Here is a 13,471-nt window from a genome sequence, read left to right on the forward strand (position 1 = left end):
TGAAGATGTTTGCAACTAATGGTTGATTGTGCCATGAACTTAACACACTGCGCCTCTGTGGTCTAGAAGAACAACGTCCCAAATGTCTCATGTTACCCCTCCATAGTTTAGCCAGTAAGAGATGTGCGTCATGTGATGCCTCTGGCTTGGCCCACATTTTCATTTTCTCCTGCCTGGATGGTTCACATCTTGCCAGTTGGTCGTACCACTCTTTGGTATTGTGCCAGTAACTATCCTACAGTCTGACGTGTGCTACAGTCTGTGTGGCATTCTGACAGCTGTAGGCAGTAAGTGGTGGTAGCTCCAAGTTTCAGAGAAGGAAACGTAACTAGTGTAAAGCACATGTTTAAATGATCTGCGTAGGCTAGTGATTAAAATTACTATGTTGCAACAGAGCAGGTACTGGGTACTGATCGCATTTGGTGTCTGAAACTGCATTTTAATGCACATCACAGCAGAGGTGTTTAGAAATGCTTGTTTCTTTCAGTGTCAATTAGCTAGTTAACAGGAACTGAAAATTTTGTTGTGATTTTGAGTTGTTTTAATGTTGAGACGTATTCAGCTGTAATTATGGAAAGAAACCGAAATTCTTAGAGTCCGTCAGGAAGTTTGAAGTAAAACCTAACAACTAAGAAATAAAATAAGAAAAAGAAGTTTTATGTAATTTATTACAAATTAAAAAATACATGAAAAATTTCAATTGAACAGTTACCTTATGTAACTGATGCTGGGTAATGTGTCCATTTTCAAGTCAGTGCCCCTCCATTAGCAGGTTCATTTACTGTAACAGTCTGGATTTATGTCACCATTTATACCACCAAGTAACGATCCATCATCCTCCCCGAGGTGCTGTATGCAGTGGATTTTCTTTTTAAAGCCTGAATAGGTTTTATTTGTTTTGCAGCAGTCACCAGCATAAAGTAATTTTACAACTGAATATTCCTGGGAGTTGTCTGTATAGCCAGTATAAACAAAATGGCACACTAATGTATCAGACTTGATTGAAATGCTCAACGGTGCATTCATGTTGCCACAGATGGTGGCTAGTGGGGGTTGTACTTTACCAGGGGAGGATTCCCTTTGGGATTACATAGCGAATTTCTGTCAATATGCTTTCCTGGGTGGTGGTGTACGGACGGCATGAAATTGAGGTTTGACTGCTCTTCATTATTAAGTATTTTAGTGTTGCTAGCTATTATTTATAAAATCAGTAGCATATGTTTATTATTATCTTATATTTAAATTGGAAGTAAAATTACTTACAGAGGCTGCAGTTTATCAACCACTGCCCTTGAACATACAAACTAATGGGAGAAAGCGCTTTGAAGAAATAAGAGTTGTGATTGGTTTTAACTGGCTTAAGTAATCATCTTCTGGGTTCCATAACTGGTAGGGAATAGCTTGACCACCTGAGCAACTATCAGTTTCTAAAGTATCCGCTTAGACAAGTTTGTTAAAAAGTACATTTGCTTCAAGTCTATTGAAGTGTATGATGGTAATTCAAATCGAAACTAGCTATTCGGTAACCACTTCCAAGGTACAGTGGTGCAGTAAAAGGGTAGGAACTGAGAACTGTCTGGTAAGTCATGGTATATGTGAAAAAGTTTACATTAAACACAGCAGGTATTTTAATTAACCCTGCTTTGCGAACACTTCACTGAAAGCTCACTGATTCGTTGGTTTCACAAGACTTGTGTGCAACATACACATTCAGTTGTTCTTCGTACTAATACAACATGATGGCACCGTTGGACTTCTCTTCCATCACTGGCTGTGGTGTCGTCTTCTCACGAGCCTCATGTGTGCCGATGTAGATGGCAGTAATGTTGATGACGTGCACCACTACTGCCCCCACCACAAGCCTGTGAAAATCATCACAGGTAAGAGGATGTTTTGGTAATAGTTCCCAGCAAATGTCACCTCAACAAATACAATAAAATGTGGAAGTTGTGCAGTGTCCAGTATATATATGAACAGAACTTCACACAGAGGCATCACTTGTCTTATGCCTCATTATATATAACATAAGACAAGTTCTGTGGCTCCAACCTGTATGGTGACGAACTGTACAGTGATCCATTTCCATTTCATGTTACTTGTATTATACAAGAAATATCCATCATAAAAGCTGCATTTTTGCAGAGATTGCTGCTGCACAACATTTCAGGATCCTACCCTAACTGTAATACAAAAAGAAAATACAGTCCATATGTTACGGAACTCACCAGAAAGAATAGCCATAGTGTGCCATGTTGGCAGAGCTCCACATGTTGTCTCGGTCCTCTCGACTCATCACGTTGTGCTGCAGCTTCTGGTAGAACTGCACAGCCCAGAGACTGACTGCGCACATGTCAAAGAACACTGTGCACAAACCAGTATATTCATATCTCAAGTTGCATTGATCTGACAAACTAAAATATTTCCTGTGCACAATATTCTGGTACTTTCAATTTCTCTTAAGAACATTACAGTATCCAACATGTTTTATCATCTGTGTAGCTTTGTGGTATTTGCATGGTATTTTACAGAAAACATGAAATATTATCATTAACTATGATGTCGGCTGAATAGAATGTATCATCTCTTCAACCATGGACTACATCGTTGATAATGCTGTTATGAATCAAACACAAAGGCTGAAGTTACATCAGTGAAAATATGAAAATGATCCTCATCTGCTGCTGCTGCATGCATAGTTAAAGTTCCTCAGTGTGCACTCACTTGCCAGAGAGTTCCACAAATAGAGTCCTGGAACTCCAGTAACTGTTCCAATAGGGGTCGTGGCAGTGTTGATTACAGCAAAAATAGCAGACAGACCAGCAAATAGCAGGGCTCCTGCTATGCAGGCGATTGCAGCAACCCACAGCCCATAGAGGAGGAACTCGTGGTCTGTTCGCATCAACTCGAGCACTGCAATTAATTAGTTTCATGTTATATGGCAGCAGGTGTTTTACGACCAAAGTTTGTTGCTCTTATTCTTTCCCCCCATCCAAACTTTAATTAGTGCCCTTGATGTCTACTGTAATTTCTGAATTTCCCATTTATTCATTTCATTTATTTTCAGAAGAAAAATGTCAACATAAAATATTTGGACAATATAGTATAATAGTGCATGATATTTCAGGTCACCACATCAAAGCCATTCAAATATGGGATGGTTACACATCGGACATCTTTCCAGGACAACCCTCAATCTCATGAACATGGTATGAACACATCCACTCATCACCCTGATGATGCAGGCAGTACCTGTGAAACACTGGTAACTTTCTACCACACTATACTGTGCCATGAGGACCTGTAATCTCAGAATTCATGGTCCAACACAACTCAAACTGTCAGTTTTGTCAAGTAGGTTGGAAATACAAAGGTGTGGTTATCCTATTTTAAGTTATTAGGACTGATGACCCAAGACAGATTAAAATTACCCTGAACTTGGGATTGGTGACAATGGGCCTATGGCGACCCTTCAGTGGATGTTAGACCTGTGGCCAAATGACCTTGAGCTGAGTGGATGTACACATAGGCTAAGTTCACTGTGGAGGCAAAATTACTGTAATTTGGACACAGTTTGTGCTTAAATACGACCGATTTTACTTTCTAACATTTAATGTGGGGTAGTCTGCTTGATATTTGTTGCAGAACTGTCACATACAAAATAATGTTTCCACATTTCTTTTGTTTTTACTTAAGGACGCGAAATAAATGGGTTGAACTGTGCAGTGGGCATACTAATGTTATCTTAATTACAAATACTGATGCCTTTGTTTCAATAATAATTTATTTTTTACGTTATCGCCTGAAATGTTGCTGGCGTTTACATCCACTCTCCACGGGATCCTATCGAATTCCTTCTTCATTGTTGACGGTTTCAGATAAAAGTACAGGTGTCTGGCACGCGAGACCCTGGGCAGTCAATCCTTCGCCGTCCTTGATCAAAGAAATCGGGCCAAATTCATATTCGTCATCGTGAGAACCTCAGTTCTCACCGGAATTATAAGTGTTATTTTGTACTGAGAACATTCGTAGAAGGTATCGTTCAACCAAGACAAATGACACATTAATGTGCCGAAACCTGTGACACCAATAGGCCTACCGGTCTGACTACAAATGTTATTAAGCAAACGCACTGGCTGGAAAAGTGGCACAAAAAAGAGGAGACGATGAACAGGAAAGTGTAGCGTTGGTAGCACTGGAGCAGGAAGCGAAACAAGTGGAGCGTGTCTTCCTTCCAGTTAGTTGCTCAGTGGTACGGACAATCTCGTTTCGAGATTTCAACAAGAGGAAAGCATTTTGTAAAGACGTTTTAACGATCGCTTAAAAATGTTCTGCATCATGAGTAGCATACATCAAAGGACGAAGATATGAGGTTCTCACGACGGCGAGAATGAAGATGGCTGTCTTCTGTGTTTTTACATCCTGTAGCAATTTACCGACGTCTCAGAGACAATTGCTGCCTCCATCAACAGGGTGATGATAGAGGCAGAACACATTGTTATTGGACTTAATAACTCGAAAAACCAAAATACGCGAACCCCTAGTAAAAATTTCTTTTGCCATTATATATTATCCACACACAATTTCCCGTCTGAAACGCAGGCGTAAGCCATGCAAATGTAGCAGCACGAAACGCATCGTGAATTTGCCTCAAATTATGTCTGCACACAGCAGTGGCTTCCCCCCCCCCTTCTTCATAGTGTGACAGGGGACCTTGGCACAGTTATACAGTAGTCCCAAAAGTATGTATACATAGTACCAACTATGGTGGTCGCTTGTCTGTCAGTTGCTCACCGCTGTCAACAGTGCCGCCAAGCTAACTGTGGTCATTTGGAACACCTGCGCTAGATTCTAAAATGCTGCATGCAGTATGTAATGCCTTGGTTCGTTACAATGTATTCATTTTGCTCATTAAATGTGTGTTTACATCTTTCTGGGACGCCGTGTATGTACAGCAGCCAATCGCAGGCGCCCATGACGATTCGCGTCGACAGAATAAAGTTATAACGCAGGCTTTATGTAGATTTAGCGATTCAAAGCTTTATCTGCGTGGGGTATAGGCATGAGTTACTCAGTCACTCTAATCCAGATACACAGACTACTGGGCAGGGCAAAGTCAGGCACAGAAAACAGAAGAGGAAAAACGGACTTGGCACTGATCGATAAACCAACAAACAGCTTCCTTTGCAGAAGCAGTGCCGCGGTTAATTACCGTCCCTGGGTTCGGTTGGGGTCGCTCACGGAATATGCAGTGTTACTTTTGACCCACTCCAACGTCACCACGACACATTTCACAGTATCAATGAGAATTTTACATTTTGCTGATGTTCCACCAAAACGTAAAATTGTCATTGATGTTTCCTGTAATGAAATATTATTGGGCTGATGTAGATATCAAATTTCACGCAAATTGTTCCCGTAACTTTGCTTTTTGTTCGCCACTAAAACTCTGTAGTGTATTTTTACTTGTGTGTTTATATCAAAATAGTAATACAACAGTCGGAGCTCGTGGTTTTCGTCGGTCTCTCCAGAGTGCCTCAACTTAACGATGGGCAGGTTTTACTAACGAGTGTGTCCAACTCACCGCTGACGTCATACGTCCTCCAGCCATAGGCCACGTTCAACTCCTTCTTCCCATCGAACAGTCCGAAGTGGATTCTTCCATCCGATTCCTCCGGGTTCGAGACCCGACGGGCACGTGCTACAATCCAAAACTTGGTTCCCAGTGCTGCCACCACCAGCGCTATTCCCAGACACGACCCCAAAAACGTCACGAAAATCATCCCCCGCCTGAACAGATTCATATTCATACACACAGTTGCACAATTGTCACATAGTTGCTATGGCGACCTACATGGTCGTCTTGCCTCTTGTCCGAGCATTAAGGTCTCCGAAAATGAGCGTAACCATGGCAATCAGCAGGCTCCACGTCGACCTAACGAACATTCAACACGAAACAACTGGCTGGAACTGAGTCAGTGGTGAGGGCATGCCTATAGAGCGCGGCACACAACCAGTCGATAGTTGGTCCGTTACTACTCACCCCCTTGGTATTCACAGCGCGTAACACACCGGAATAGTTCACGTAAAAACCTTTTGGAGAACCTACAAGTCACTTCCTATTTTTTATCGTCTGTCTTTATTCTGTTTGGATTGTATGTTTATGTTTGGGATGAAGATGGAATATTGACACAGTTAATAATATTTGCTTATAGATTAGGGCCCAAACCACTGACGGTTATCGTGTACCGAAATTGCATGTTTATTTTGGGAAAGTTCTATTCCAAAGAGTTATGACCGCTTTTGGAGTAAAACATTTATTTTGTGTCGTATTTTGGTCGAAGATCAATACCATTTGCATTCTACACAAGTGTGAATTATGGCATATCACATTCCGGTGACTATAGAAATGACGAACAAAAGACGGTTGGACCAGTTACACCTGACAGGCCTTCACATAGACGGCAGCACTAACCAGCCTTATTGAAATTCCTCAGTTTTGCCAACAGTTGGATTTTGTAAGTGATAGCAGTGAGCAACTGACTGAGTGGCTGCCATAGTTGTTGTGTTGCATGTGCGTTCTATAGATTCATGAGACAACGTTAGTGTTTGATGTTTTCTGTCGCAACTTGCGCGAGACTTATCTCGTATGATATGACCATCATCAGTCGTTACCTTCGTAGCAGTTATTTCTTTAATCTGTTTACCTGTTCGAAACCAACAAAAAGTGTTGAACATGTGAGAGCTCATATTTTCAGCGTAGTTGCATGAAGTAAGAATGTTTCTTCTGAGTGAGTTTGAGGTTAAAGTGGACGTATGTGGAAATAAGTGGCAACTTGACTCCGGTAAATGTCTGTCTCAGAAAATTACATTTGCCATACCAGTTGTATTATCCAGTATTATTGTGTAAACTTCCCCATTTTCAGAAGAATAGTGACTCGGATGTCGCTCAAATGTCGGCAGTGCCGTCACGTTCTCGTGACGCAGGATGACAGGCTGTTGACTCCACATGGCGAACCTGTTGGTGCCATCCAGGGAAACTCCGGTTGTGCAACGCTGGAAGTTGGCGATGTCATGTACTTGCAAGAGGATCTGCTTCCAACCTGGATTGCGGCACTTGTGAACAAGGTCCGTACCTTACACACTTCAGTTTAAAAATACGCCCATTTTTGGAGACAGGGATTGAAGGTGATTCACTGAGGACCCACTGTTTGTCATACATACATCTTTATTACATTCCATGGATTCATAAGATAGTCAGATAACAATAGGATGTGGGAAAAGTCATAATAATAATACAAAACACATTATGAAGTACAACTCATACTATTATATAAATTTCATATAATACAACAAAGGATTCACCTAAAGTAATGATAAGTTACAAATACCCATTACATATGGAAGATAAATTATCAATTATTTGTCAACAATAGAAATTCATCGACAGAGTAAAAGGAGTGTGTAATTAAGTATCTTTTTAATGCTACATTAAATTATGCCTTTTTATTCTGCTTTTGACTACAAAAAAAGTTTGAGTTAAATATATGAATGTTGGTGATTGTATCAAGCATGAAAGTACCCATGTCACATTTCATCCTGTCATTGAAGACAGTATAATCTGAGTGAAGAATGGATAAAAATGAAAAGTGAAAGAAAAAACACATCAATTGGAGCAGACAATCTTACTTGCAGGAGGGTTGGGTGAAAGGACGACTGCACTGTCCAAAATGTCACAGTCGTGTTGGAGGCTTTGACTTTGTGTCAGGACAGAAGTGTGCTTGTGGGCTGTGTGTTCTTCCAGCTGTGCATCTCGTCAGGAGCAAGATGGACCAGGCTGTGAACCTATGTAAGCAGCATGAATAGACACAAGTCACTGCTGTGTAACTTGTGCAGCTGAGTGAGTGTGTTGTGGCGTGCCTCCTGTACTGGTGTGTGTTCTACAGGACTTCTGCTCATCATGGCATCATAGGTCCTTCAACTATCATGGATAGCTGACATTGGTCGACCGCCACCTTGGGAAGTGGTTGAGTGTAATTTCGGCATTTGTTGCAGTTGGAGTCATTTCAGAAGGATGTAGATAGGGCAGGCAGTCTTTTGAAATGACCCCACCTTCAAAATGGCAACTGCAGTATTTGCCAGAAATATTTGGTTAATGCCAAACATTGAAAATGGCTCTTGCATGAAAGCTGAAGTTATACATTGAACTCCACCTGTGAAAACCTATGGATAAGAATTGGTTTGTTGTTTGCAACCCCGCATCAAAAGAAAGTTATACTTCACGGTTGAATTTAATGGCAACATTTCTTTAAACACTGTCAGTGGGAAGTATCAGACAGTATTGGTAGTATAATATTAAAATGTATCTTAGGCTGTGAACTTGCTTTTGTTTGCACAGCAATTGAACTTACTGTTTTGTGTGTCGGGAGTTTTGCATTTTCTTTTGCTGTGCACTTTTTCACTGTCTTCAGGTATCCATTTCTTGGCATCTTGTCTGAGTAATGCTTTCGGTTTCTCCTGTTAGGAGATTTCCTCAGTCTTTTTCGACCACCTAACTGAATGCACTCTTTTCGTAGTTGTTACACGTATCTCTCTCATTACACGGACTGAGTAGTTTGTGTTTGCTGTAGTTATTTATTATTCTCAGTAGTTTGGCACATTTTTTCCTGTGTTTAATACAACTGTTTGACTTTCCTATTGCTGACTCCACAGATGTGCCATTAATGTTTTATTTAGGTAATGTAAGTGTGTAATCCAACAGTGAATTTGAATTCTGCTCATGGGCTAGTGTGCTGGACTCATTTGCAAATGGCCATGTGGTTAAAACACTAGTCAAGCCAGATGTTCATTATTCCTCGAAATTGTAAATATGTTACATTTTTAAATCATAATAATTATTTGTATAGTTTTGGAAGAACTTGTTACTTAAATACAGATTTTGTGTACGTTAGACTTCCAAATGTAACCTCAAAATTGTGCATTGTCACCATATTTGTACTAGTTGACTTGTAAACAATATTTGATACACAATTTCTATGTTGTATTTCCATACAAGATTTGAGACACTTGGCTCCATTGGTTTATTGATTCTCACACACACCAAACTGAAATCCACCACATAATTTTATGTTCTAGAAATTGTATATTTTTTCAGACAAGTGATCAGTTCAGTGTATAAAATATTAGAATGAAAGTACTAAGCATCTGGCACAGAAGTCCATATCCTGCACGTCATTTTTTTTAGGTGCAGAGCTTTATTCTTGAATTTTTTAAAACAGGAAAAGTGTGAAGGCCAGCGAAACTAGGAAGAAGTTTGTGAGGGCAAACATGCGTTACGCGAATGGCGGATGAGGGATTCCTGTATTCTGATGTGTATTTGCTTCACTGAAAGTGTAACACTAAGTTCGGTATATCAGGTGAGATTTCGGGTTGTGATAGTGAAGAGTATTAAGATGGCTGTGTGCCGACAAGTTTGGTCGTTATTGACTGATGTTTCAGAGGAGCGTATTGCTTCCATCATTCATTGCTGAATGGGAATTCTGTATGACCCGGTTAGGTGTCAAACTTCAAGAAGTAATAATACTCTGTTATACTTGTCATCCTCATGTCATATGGAAGGAACTCTGGAAGTAACACTCGTATTGAAAGTTCTGATGTACGTGATAAATAAGAATTTATTATATACAAACCAGCACTGAATCACATAATCACATATTATAACAATTGTTAGTGATAGATATGTTTGTTTTACATTCCACATCTTTGAGTACAAGTGAGGTACTGCCAACCAGAAATAGTTAAAGTAAGGAGGGCAGCTATTTACGGGAAGACACATTTTGCACATGCTTTAAAATGAAACTTCTGTATGTACAGTATTTCTCGAAGCTTGGGTGTTGATGCTTACCATTTCTAGTCCAGGACCCAAGATATCATTCTCCCTTCACATTGATGTTGACGTTGATTAACGTGACCGCGACGCTTTCCTTGACAGCACTCGAAATCTACTTTTTAACCACTTTTTATACTGTTCATACTTCATTGCCTGTAGTTCAGTGAGTTTTAAAGTGTAGATGTGCCACTACAACAAACACATTTTCACCATCGGCATGCACAGTCTTTGCTCTCTGTCCGTTTGAGATTGGCACAGACAAGCCATTGATAGATTCATCGGACCAAACACAGATGTACAGTTCATTTATTTATAGAGTAGCATAACCTTCCCTGTGGAATTAATCTTACAGCCATAGTATCATTATGTTTTGTTAAGATTCTTTTATTACATAATAAGTCCTTAAATCCAGAATGTAAATAAAGAATAATTTTTCTTCCAGGACATGCATGTGTTCTAGGAATAGATTTTACTCCAAAACAGACGTTTACAGTTCTGTCGGCAGCATCAAACAGCTACCATAAAGTAACAGATCAGTACTGCAATGGACACTGCTTTCCTAAATTTACAGAGCAGTCTGTTAAAAATTCATACTCGGGTAAACTACGAGCTCTGCTGCCATTGACAGAGTGAATACAAGCCCTCTGTCATGGAAATAGCTTTTAGTGTTGCGTTAGTTGTGGTGTGCATGAAAACGCCAGTTTGCCTTCACAGATGTGATACAAATTGTAAGTAAAGAAGCGGTCAGTGAATGCCAATTTAAAGAGTGCCGGTAAGTTGCTCTACCAACAAATCTATGGAGAACGTCAAAGCAGTGAGATACGTATCTGTATCTATTTTCAGGTCACCATCTGTCATGTAATTTACCTATAATTTGTAAAATGTAAAAGGCAGAAGTAATTAGGAATCCATGGAATACTTTGGAAGCAGTGTGCACATTGTTAGTATAGAAAGATGATTCCATCTGTGTTCTCCTCCATCTTGATGGTGGGTGCTGGTGGCTCACGAGCCAGCAGATATTTGCGGGCCCCAAGTAAAGACAGGTTGATGATGTGAAGAAATATCACGATGAGAAGTAGCCTGGGAATATAACACAGCAGTCAGCTTCATAATTTGTAAGTTTGCATGCTCTTCAGATGAAAGAAACATTAAGCTCACACAAAATTTTGTTTGGATAGCCTTATGGAAACAGATCACTAGTAACACATACATAAACTGGACGATAATATTAAAATTAATCTTTCGTAAGGGGTTATGAGAATGTGATTCAGGATTTGGTTCTATATCAGTGTTACTAAAGTACACAAATTATTCACCTCCCTTGGGGGTTAAAATTTGGACTGAAATCTTTACCATTCTCTTGGCATTTGTTAAAAGCAACACTCAGTGTGAGGTAACAGTACATACTGTCTTATTTGAACAAGAATATTTCAGTAATTGTGGAGACATGAGCTGCTCTCACCAATAAGACACGCCAAGAGCCGCATCACCCTGTGAGCGGAAGATGCCTGTGATGGTCTCTGAGTAGGCTACATTGTCCGACAGTGTGTCCGCAAACTGTGAGCCCCACAGGATCATTACCAGCAGTGAGCAGCCTCCTGCAAGAATCATATCACACCTCTAACAAAAATGTTACTACTGTATGCAGACAGCCTTATGGCCATCTGCTGCTGTGAGAAGGAAGGAAGGTGTCCCATGAAACTGAAATGGTTTGCAACATCAGCAAGCTGGTTTCATGTGAAGTCTCACACCATTTTCTTTTGTCCAATAGTTTACATGTTGTTGCCATTTTATTTTCCTTCTTATATCAAAATCTCATGACAGAAATTGCATTATTCCAGTTATCTCCTATAACACAGCTTTTCATGATCTACGCTGATGGGGACTCATGATGGTCCCACATCAAAATTCAGCATGGCTGCTGATGTCAAACAACTTCAGTGCCACAGAATCTGACGTTACCTGCAATGCCATTCCACACATACAGACCAAACACTCCCGCTATTGGTTCGACGGGGTTAGTAGTAGTGTTAACCACGGCAAACACTGCTGCCAACACTCCAGCAAGAAGTGCCACTGTCAGGAACAGCACACAGCTGACCCAGAGTCCTGCGTTGATGAACCTTCTGTCGAAGTCTGCAACACATTCATGTTGAGAGTGGTGTGGTGTTATGAGTCACAGAGAAAGCACACGGACAAGAATGACACAGTGCTGCCACTCACTCGTGCTGTTGGTGGCCCCCGCAATATTTGGGCACACAGAGTTCCCCATCCCGTGTAGCAGGTTCTCCAGCTCCTGCTGGCGTGCTTCATCCTCTGTCTGGCAGGACATGAGGCACACGTTCTCCGAAAAGAGGCATGACACTGCAACAGAGAGAATCTACGAGTGGTTCCGGCATTCACGCACAACAATAAAGCAGTTGGTACAGCAGCGACTCAAGAGCAGCAATTCAAATGTTAATCTTAGCTACAGACAAACAAAGCCTTACTAGAGAGCTCCAAATCCACTCCGACAAATCTGTAACCCTCTACATGGCCGACGAACAGCCCATAGTTAATGGCACTCGGATCGAAGGAATCGTCTGGGTCAGAGAGAGTTGCTTCAATCCAGGAACTGGTTGCTAATGATGTGACTAGTAGTGCCACAGCAGCACAAGCACAGATCAGTGTGGCAATGATAAAGCGACGGTGTGTCGTGGCCATGCTAGAAACTGTAACAATACAGATACGGACTTGAGGGAACAGTAAGGACATTACCTCAGAGTGAAATGAGGTAAAGTGACTACAAAGGAACGCAGGCCTTATGAGTTCATAATCCAGGCCATGGTTTCCCTCGGTGCCTCTGCAAAAATGTTGGGAGTGACTTGTAACATAGAGGTTCTCATGGCAGTGAAGACGACTATTGTCCTGGGTTGTGATGCTGTGCAGACTCAGATAAAGTGTGTTTCTCTGAAAGGTTGGTTTTTATCTATGAGTCTACACAATGCCGCAACCCAGATACCAATATTAAAGTTGGCCGTAACCACCTCGTACATAGTCCAGAACTTACATACTGACTTTCCTCAGTTCACACAAATGTTTTGATAGAACCTTGAAATAAATCACGTCCATTTACAAGAGAGTTGTTACCCATTCATAATCCAGACACTATATTGTATTACAGCCCCCCCCCCCCCACAAACGCACACAAAATAATACTGTAACCCGATGCGCTTACGTGTATCTGCAACTGCTGAATGTATCTGTTATCTGCTGTTCACTTATCGCCTTGTGACGTGCTACAGATTGCGTAGATAACAATATAATCTGCTGTCAATTTCAAATGCCTTGTACCCTGTGTGGGGAATCAGGCGTAGGAGGCGTAGACCTGACGAACACGTTCCAGATGCTAGCCTCAAGTCCTTTCCGCTGCTACGCAGATGAGAGTGACATATGTGTATAATACAGCGACCACCGTAAGATTTTTCCGTTCGGGAGATATTTTAGTGCAATTAGACGTTACATTCATGAGAGATAAGATATGTGATCGAATATTTCCCTAATTATTGACTAAAATAGTTCAGGTACATTTTGTCACGTATTCCC

At 40.9% G+C, this 13,471-nt stretch overlaps 3 protein-coding genes across 8 annotated transcripts; 1 reads left to right on the top strand and 2 right to left on the bottom strand.

The window, feature by feature from the left end:
- Positions 1 to 650: 650 nt before the first annotated feature.
- Positions 651 to 5,978, bottom strand: LOC110830475 (clarin-3). 2 transcript variants are annotated; one of them, XM_022065475.2, is made up of 4 exons: positions 5,582 to 5,978; positions 2,722 to 2,910; positions 2,226 to 2,340; positions 651 to 1,862 (listed from the first exon to the last, which is right to left on the bottom strand). In XM_022065475.2, the coding sequence occupies exons 1-4, from the start codon at positions 5,805 to 5,807 to the stop codon at positions 1,727 to 1,729; spliced, it is 666 nt and encodes a 221-aa protein (XP_021921167.1). In that variant the 5' UTR covers positions 5,808 to 5,978; the 3' UTR covers positions 651 to 1,726. The 2 variants fall into 2 exon arrangements, with proteins under 2 accessions (XP_021921167.1, XP_021921166.1); XM_022065474.2 differs by having other exon boundaries at positions 2,226 to 2,361; positions 5,582 to 5,977.
- Positions 2,963 to 9,067, top strand: LOC110830421 (E3 ubiquitin-protein ligase RNF180-like). Of its 3 annotated transcripts, none has more exons than XM_087350698.1 (3): positions 2,963 to 3,206; positions 6,924 to 7,125; positions 7,693 to 9,067. In XM_087350698.1, the coding sequence occupies exons 2-3, from the start codon at positions 6,940 to 6,942 to the stop codon at positions 7,861 to 7,863; spliced, it is 357 nt and encodes a 118-aa protein (XP_087206824.1). In that variant the 5' UTR covers positions 2,963 to 3,206; positions 6,924 to 6,939; the 3' UTR covers positions 7,864 to 9,067. The 3 variants fall into 3 exon arrangements, with proteins under 3 accessions (XP_087206824.1, XP_087206823.1, XP_021921014.1); XM_087350697.1 differs by lacking the exon at positions 2,963 to 3,206 and adding an exon at positions 3,244 to 3,262; XM_022065322.2 differs by lacking the exon at positions 2,963 to 3,206 and adding an exon at positions 6,003 to 6,842.
- A 586-nt stretch (positions 9,068 to 9,653) lies between these two features.
- On the bottom strand, positions 9,654 to 13,299 carry LOC110830474 (clarin-2). Of its 3 annotated transcripts, none has more exons than XM_022065473.2 (6): positions 13,104 to 13,299; positions 12,376 to 12,597; positions 12,110 to 12,250; positions 11,849 to 12,022; positions 11,349 to 11,484; positions 9,654 to 10,966 (listed from the first exon to the last, which is right to left on the bottom strand). In XM_022065473.2, the coding sequence occupies exons 2-6, from the start codon at positions 12,587 to 12,589 to the stop codon at positions 10,828 to 10,830; spliced, it is 804 nt and encodes a 267-aa protein (XP_021921165.1). In that variant the 5' UTR covers positions 12,590 to 12,597; positions 13,104 to 13,299; the 3' UTR covers positions 9,654 to 10,827. The 3 variants fall into 3 exon arrangements, with proteins under 3 accessions (XP_021921165.1, XP_087206821.1, XP_087206822.1); XM_087350695.1 differs by lacking the exon at positions 13,104 to 13,299 and adding an exon at positions 13,016 to 13,094; XM_087350696.1 differs by lacking the exon at positions 13,104 to 13,299 and adding an exon at positions 12,936 to 13,030.
- Between the last annotated feature and the right edge of the window lie 172 nt (positions 13,300 to 13,471).

This window comes from Zootermopsis nevadensis, unplaced genomic scaffold (genome assembly GCF_977971745.1).
Source record: "Zootermopsis nevadensis isolate Lab colony 2312 unplaced genomic scaffold, Znev_1.0 Znev_ptg000017l, whole genome shotgun sequence".
NCBI lineage: Eukaryota > Metazoa > Arthropoda > Insecta > Blattodea > Termopsidae > Zootermopsis > Zootermopsis nevadensis.

Bases quoted from the DNA above. Each gene is read 5' to 3' on its own strand.
- LOC110830475 (XM_022065474.2), bottom strand. From the start codon at position 5,807: ATGAATATGAATCTGTTCAGGCGGGGGATGATTTTCGTGACGTTTTTG. The intron at 2,362-2,721 runs GTGAGTGCACAC...GTTTGTGCACAG, and splicing joins TTTGTGGAACTCTCTGGCAA to TGTTCTTTGACATGTGCGCA. The intron at 1,863-2,225 runs GTGAGTTCCGTA...TGATTTTCACAG, and splicing joins CACTATGGCTATTCTTTCTG to GCTTGTGGTGGGGGCAGTAG.
- LOC110830421 (XM_087350698.1), top strand. From the start codon at position 6,940: ATGTCGCTCAAATGTCGGCAGTGCCGTCACGTTCTCGTGACGCAGGAT. The intron at 7,126-7,692 runs GTCCGTACCTTA...TCTTACTTGCAG, and splicing joins TTGCGGCACTTGTGAACAAG to GAGGGTTGGGTGAAAGGACG.
- LOC110830474 (XM_087350695.1), bottom strand. The intron at 12,251-12,375 runs GTAAGGCTTTGT...TCTCTGTTGCAG, and splicing joins AGTGGATTTGGAGCTCTCTA to TGTCATGCCTCTTTTCGGAG. The intron at 12,023-12,109 runs GTGAGTGGCAGC...AATGTGTTGCAG, and splicing joins GGGGGCCACCAACAGCACGA to ACTTCGACAGAAGGTTCATC.